Source organism: Vigna umbellata, chromosome 1 (genome assembly GCF_029865625.1).
Source record: "Vigna umbellata cultivar VRB3 chromosome 1, Vumbellata_1.0, whole genome shotgun sequence".
Lineage (NCBI taxonomy): Eukaryota > Viridiplantae > Streptophyta > Magnoliopsida > Fabales > Fabaceae > Vigna > Vigna umbellata.
In genome coordinates, this window is record NC_142165.1 from 51,342,881 (window position 1) to 51,349,853 (window position 6,973).

Genomic DNA, 6,973 nt, shown 5'->3' on the forward strand with positions numbered 1-6,973 from the left:
CAAATTAAATTAAATGAACTCGCTAAATAATAAGCTATAATCAAGTTTGAAACCAAAGTCAACCTCAATTTCATTTTATCTTTAGAAATAAGACACATTGTTTGTCTCTAGTGACAGCTTCACATGAGTGAACACTAAGTTTCATTTCCAAACCGTCAAAATCTAACGCCATATCTCTCTCACACACAAACATGCACGTTATTTCAATCAAGTCATGCTCATTCAACAATTTCTCACCATTTTTATAGATAAAAGAGGAAGAAAAGGAAAATCATGAGATTCTGGGCTTTTGTATTTATTTATTTTTGATTTAAAGTTTTGGTGAGAGAATGAGGGATTCCGTGACGTGAATTACAGTAACAGCCAATGGCAATTGAATAGCCTCCGTCACAATTTTACAAGGCGAAGGAGAAAGAGAATGTGATAAGGCCTGACCTTGATATCACGAAAAACAATCACACACAAGCTCCCTCTTTCACCACCAATCATCCCTTACGCCCTATACAAAAATCTCTTCCCAACAGATAAGAGGGTCCCACTTATCCACTTCCCTATCCTTCACCCCACCAAACCACCCTGCTTCCTCACCATCTCTCACCCTCCATTCCATCACTCCACTCACCAACCCTGATCACACAATCAAGCGCATCGCATGCATTGACTCCGCGAAGAACCCGATCACAGCCCTGCATAAACAAAACCAGACGGTTAACGAGAGCCACAGGTACTCTCACCAGAACAATATCGCATACACACTCTCTTCTTCTCTCATTCTCGCCATTCCCTCTTCCTCGTTCGGGTTCAGATGGAGTCGCGAGTGCTGTCACGCGCCGGAGCCTTCTCCTCCCTCGCTCACCTCCGCAAGTCTCCGCGGGACGTCGCTGGCGGTGCCTCCTTCGTCACGGTGAAGACCGTGGGGTCCCTTGCGGAAGGTGGGAATCTGATTTGGGGGAGGCAGCTGCGTCCGGAGCTCTGCTCGCCGGCGCTGAAGAAGGAGGCCGTCCTCCTCCGACCTTGCCTTGCCGCCACCTCCTCACCGGCCGAGGGTGGTGATTCCGCCGGGTGAGGTCCGTTTCATCCGTTCTGACTCGGCCAACTCGGCCACGTCACTCTCCTAACTAATGCCGTTCAATTTTTTTCATTACAGGGAAAAGGTTGCTCCCGCGGGATTCTTCGACAAATACCCCGCTCTTGTCACAGGGTTTTTCTTCTTCACGTGGTACGTCACTTGACTCTGTTCTTGTTACATGCCATCAATCTCTGACTCTGTAGTGGCTTCCGCTTACGTCGCCTTTGTTTTCCTGATGTAGGTACTTCTTGAACGTGATTTTCAACATCCTCAACAAGAAGATCTACAACTATTTCCCCTATCCGTAGTAAGTGTTCAGCGACTCTCTATCTTGCACTTTGTCTGGTGTTGGCTCGTTGATCAATGAAATCATATGCGCAAACATTGTCTTTGGCTTTGTTAAAGTCGATTAATATTGAGTTAAGGTCAACTTAAGGAATATCGTAATAATTGATTTCGTATTTCTTGATTATTATATTTTGTAATAAAATGACACTCTGTTAGTGTCTATGAAATGAGTTAGAACGGTCTGTTCTGAATGATGTATACAGATTCTCTTGATTTTAAATCTATATTAAGAATAGAGCAAACCATTGTCTAAGACTAAGAGTTAATATATTTTAATTGAGCAAATAACCAATGTGGAGACCTTTCAATTTTCTTCTTAAATTATGAAAACAAAAATCTAATTTACTTTTTGAGTGCCCCAAAAATGCCACACACTAAATCAATTTTTTTTTTCATTTTTTAAAGAGTAAATTGACGAGACTCACTCTCATGGACATGGTTTTGCTTTGAATTTCTCCAATTCAATAATGAGTTTATATACTCTATTAATCAGATTTGTTTGTATGATTTAAAAAAAAAATATTAAATCTCAATAATCTTGTATATTAAATTTTGACAAGGAAATAAATCTGTAATCTGTCTGTTTAAATTATATCCTTCGTTAATAATTTACTAATTTAAACGTGAGTCACTTTTGAATTTTATGATTAAATTTTTATCCTGCATATATTATGTATTAGTGTATCATGAACAGAAAAAAGTCAAAGGTTATTATAAATAAAAATTCTTCCAGAATATCCCTTGTTCCACATCAGTTTTTGATTTCATATTTTATTTTGTCGACCATCACCATTTTTATTTTGATTAGCTATGCTTTTATGCAGCTTCGTATCCGTCATCCATTTATTCGTCGGTGTGGTGTACTGTTTGGCGAGCTGGACCGTGGGCCTTCCTAAGCGTGCTGTAAGTCAAGTTCAATATCGCCCAGCCCAGAATACATAAACCAAAAAACAATCTAACTCCTAAGTGCTATTTCACGTTATTTTCTGGATTGACCCTGTTAGTCTATTTATCAGCGTATTACAAATGGTTCATTGATTCTACTTACCTACATCTTGTGACATTAATTTTAGTTTCATGATGAATATTTTACATAGAATACTATTGCTGTATATAAATAGTACTGTACTGATAAGGCTGTTGTTTCTGTAGCCTATAGACTCCAACCTGCTGAAGTTGCTCATTCCGGTGGCTGTGTGCCATGCATTAGGCCATGTGACCAGCAATGTCTCATTTGCTGCAGTTGCTGTTTCTTTCACGCATACCATTAAAGGTGATAAAAGTTTATCTTATACATCAAATAAGAGGTGCTTGAAATTGTTTAGGTGTGTCTACTTTCTAATAACAACATTTGACAAACTTTTGTTTCAGCTCTTGAACCATTCTTCAATGCTGCTGCTTCACAGTTCATCCTTGGCCAATCCATTCCCATCACTTTGTGGCTGTCTCTGGCTCCCGTTGTTATTGGTAACACCCCTCTTCTTCCTTAAACTGAGATAAGATTCACTGTTTCCACTAACCAGCTATTTCAATGGGAAAAATGTTCACAACGAATTTTCTACCCCTCGTCTCTCTAATACACACTCTTTCCAATACGATATAATCCACAGGGTTCCTGTTAAATATGTGGATCTTATCTCATTATCCATTTTAAATATGAGATTATGTTGAAATGAGTAGCACTCTTCTTTCATTAATGCATGGACATTTTCTGAATTGTCAAGGTAAACATTTTGTTCAGTTATTTTAGGGAATGATTTTCTTTTTTCACTTCTTTAGAGATCTTCAAAGTTATTCTCTGAAAATTAACCTCAGTCATATATGGACTATTATTTTCTTTGTTAACTCAACTTGGATTTTAAACCTAAAAGATTGTGAACAGATGATGCCAAAATACAAGTATTATTTGAACATTTGCTGAGAAATATTTAGTGAACGGAGAACTTAACATAATTTTTCATGCCATGTACTGAGCAGGTGTGTCCATGGCATCTTTGACCGAGCTCTCATTCAACTGGGTTGGCTTCATAAGTGCTATGATTTCAAACATTTCCTTCACCTACCGGAGCATCTATTCAAAGAAAGCCATGGTTATCTCCTATGCTACCCATGTTACATGTCCAAATTTTGATATACACCTCCAAATTACTTATATCAGCTACATGTCCTCCTACTTTACTGACTATTGTTCTTTCATATTATTGTTAAATAACTCTTGTGCAGACTGATATGGATAGTACCAATATCTATGCCTACATTTCCATCATTGCTCTAATTGTCTGCATACCTCCTGCAGTAATTGTGAGTGAAACGTATTTTAATTCACTTGAGAACTCAATTTTTATTTTAGAATTTATGTACGTTTTCTATTTTTGCATCGTATCAGGATTAATCATTATTTGATATCACAGGTGGAAGGCCCTGCTCTGTTGAAGCACGGCTTCAATGATGCTATTGCTAAAGTAGGTTTGGTCAAGTTCGTCTCAGATCTCTTCTGGGTTGGGATGTTTTACCATCTCTACAACCAGGTAAATCCTTCTTTTTCGATGCATTAGTCTAAATTTTGGATGAAACATTACCTTGAAATTGAGAAATTAACGGAAAAACGTTACATTGATTACTGAAAAAACGATTTTTCATTTAATAATTTTGATTTTGAACTCCTTAGAGCCTTTATGAGCATTTTCTGTACTAAAATGTTGCTTCAATAAATTCATTTTGGTTTATTCTTCTAGCAAATTCCTTTTGGATAAACACAATATCTTGAATTATTACATTTCTTGATTTTTGTATAATGATCTTAGAAGAGATGTAAAAGGCGATGGAGGAATAATCTGTAGAATAGTTATTTCAATACTCAACTATCTTATCTACATTTTTGGTCATCAGGTGGCTACCAACACTCTTGAGAGAGTGGCTCCTCTCACTCATGCAGTTGGGAACGTACTGAAACGTGTATTTGTGATTGGATTTTCAATTATAGTCTTCGGTAAATATCGTTATCTTCCTTCCTTGTTATTAAAGTTTAACCTTCACGAGTTTTTGTTTGTTCCTTGCCATTGAAGAAAAAATCATCTTCCTGGGAGTCTAAACATATTTCTGCATGGCTAATTGCTGTACACAGGTAACAAGATTAGCACCCAAACTGGTATAGGAACAGCCATTGCAATTGCTGGAGTGGCACTCTACTCTCTCATCAAAGCCAGGATGGAGGAAGAGAAACGAGTGAGTCCCTTTTCAATTTTTGTGTACCTCATTAAATTGGTTGAAACTTGGAAAGTTATTCTTCATATGCAAGGTTAAACCACTTTCTTCATAGATGCCTTCGTCTTTGAAAGTGTAATCATGGAATGTGTTTGAAAGTGATTTCCTAATAATTTCAACTGATAACATAGAATGTCTTTGAAAGTGTTATAATTTAATTGACACAATTTTGCTCCTGGTCTCTTGTCAGCAAGCGAAAGCAGCATAAGAAGAAAGTGGTCAACCTGGAGGAGGTCTTGCCCTGTAAATCACGCCAAATTTCGTTCAAAATAATTGAGTGACTGGTTCAGTATTGTACTATCCTTGTGATAGCGCGCTTTTATTTTTCCTTCTTCCTTTTTGTTAAATATTTTCTTTTTCTTTTTCTCTATTCAGAAAACAATGTCTTGCTGCTGATTTGCAGTCTTGTCGTCTCGACTGAAAAATGATGTACCCTTGATTCCCATAAAGAGCTATTGAAACTATTTTGAAAGCTGAAAAATAGTAAGCAGTCAAATGCAGTTGGGTCAATGGTCATGATAAAAAAAAAAACTCTAGGCTTGAGTGAGAGAGGTCATGTCAAATAATTTGATTTACAGAATGAATTTGAGGGAATTGTCATTCTGATTGCACTGATTGAATAAAATGGTGACCAAGCTTTATATAAACAGATGATACAATAAGTGAAATAATTAACAAAATAAATGGCAATTAGTGTAAGATTATCTTGATTGTGCTTGAAAGAATGCATGAGTAGGTAGATAGCTAAAGACCAACAATTACCAGATGGGTTGTTTGGAGCTAGCCATTTCAGCTTACTAAAGGAAATCGCGAATATATTTAGACTAAGACAATAAGAGACCAAAAAGTAATGAAGGAAACCGAAATCCTCAACCAACTGACATTGCACTTGAGAGATAAGGTGAATCACTATGTTACCACTGCTTATAAATGTTGGAAAAAGTAGTGAACCTCATAAAAGAAGTCATTTTTAAGCTACAACAAAATCGTTTTAAGCCAAGAAAGCATTATGTGTGGCTTACACTTGGAAAGGAAATAGCTTATACTCCTTGTCAAAGGTCATCACCACTGAAAAAATGGTTTTTAATCAACTTGTTGTATAGGTCCATATGAGGAAAAAGCAAAATTAAGAAGAACTAACTAGTTGCTAGCTTGACCACATTAGGGTTTTGAAGGAAGGCCTTGGCCTTTAGTTAGCCTTTATGCTTCCGAAAGGTGTCACTAACATTATGTTTTATTCCAAATAAATACTATCCACTAATATTTGTACTGAGTAGCTTCCACTAAATGCATAATTAAGAATAATTTTGCGTACAAATTAACTAACACAAACAAAATACATATACATACTTAATGTATTTCCTAAGTGTATAACTCTATTTTCCTACGTTTTAACAAACTTTTCTTCTTATATAATTACTTATATGTTCTTAACGTATTCAACAAATAGGGAATATAGTGAACAAATGATTTCAAAAGATTGTATAGAATATCCAAATGAACTAAAATAAGACAATCCATGAGAATTCTTCAAGTATAAATACTCTCAAGTCTTTGTTAGGTGCACTAACATCTTACCCTTTTGTTTTAACATTTTTTTTAGAAACAACCCTCTAAGAAACAATTTGTTTATTCTCATTATATTCCAACAACAGAAATGTCACAAAAAAAGAGAGTCAATATTGTAAATGTTATATCAATAATAACAAGTATAAGCAATTTATACGTGTTAGTTTTGTATATATTGTTCGTCAACTAAATAATGTTAAATGCTTTTAGTAGTTTCACTTAATTCAAATGAGTAAAAAAAAACCATTCGTCATAAAATCTTGAGATTTTATCAAACTTTTTCTAAGAAATATACTTGTCATGTTCAAGCAACATCATTAATTGTTTCATTTCACTTCTAGATTTTCCCTTTTCATCTTCAATATGCATACCTTATATCATGTATACTTGTTAATATAATTATGACACTATCCTTGCTGTTATCCTTCAAAGTCAATAAAACTCTTATAGACTATAAAATAGTCACTTCAACAAGTATGAATTTCTCATTAGTTTTGACCTCCCAACACGTGGAAAACCTACTAATGTATTATTAGTTATTAATTATGATATGTATAAAGTAACTTCATAAATCATCATCTAGTCATGCTCACTAATTTTTCATGGAAATTGAAACGATACTTACATTTTCTTGTTCCAATTACATTGAGTTGTGATCATCTTTGCAATGTTTATATCTACCACATCTTTTACAACCTAAAAGCACTTGTCTTCCTTCTTTGT

At 35.4% G+C, this 6,973-nt stretch overlaps 1 protein-coding gene across 1 annotated transcript; it reads left to right on the top strand.

Moving 5' to 3' along the window:
• Positions 1 to 704: 704 nt before the first annotated feature.
• LOC124822346 (triose phosphate/phosphate translocator, chloroplastic) lies at positions 705 to 5,162 on the top strand. The gene is made up of 12 exons (XM_088103684.1): positions 705 to 1,062; positions 1,148 to 1,219; positions 1,311 to 1,376; positions 2,242 to 2,320; positions 2,570 to 2,690; positions 2,789 to 2,884; positions 3,395 to 3,507; positions 3,641 to 3,718; positions 3,829 to 3,945; positions 4,307 to 4,406; positions 4,542 to 4,642; positions 4,872 to 5,162. Exons 1-12 carry the CDS (start codon positions 806 to 808, stop codon positions 4,887 to 4,889), a joined length of 1,218 nt encoding a protein of 405 aa, XP_087959810.1. The 5' UTR covers positions 705 to 805; the 3' UTR covers positions 4,890 to 5,162.
• Positions 5,163 to 6,973: the final 1,811 nt, after the last annotated feature.

Excerpts from the sequence above, each read along its gene's own strand:
- LOC124822346 (XM_088103684.1), top strand. The coding sequence starts at position 806 with ATGGAGTCGCGAGTGCTGTCACGCGCCGGAGCCTTCTCCTCCCTCGCT. Across the intron at positions 2,885-3,394 it reads TCTGGCTCCCGTTGTTATTG|GTGTGTCCATGGCATCTTTG; the intron begins GTAACACCCCTC and ends TGTACTGAGCAG. Across the intron at positions 3,719-3,828 it reads GCATACCTCCTGCAGTAATT|GTGGAAGGCCCTGCTCTGTT; the intron begins GTGAGTGAAACG and ends TTGATATCACAG.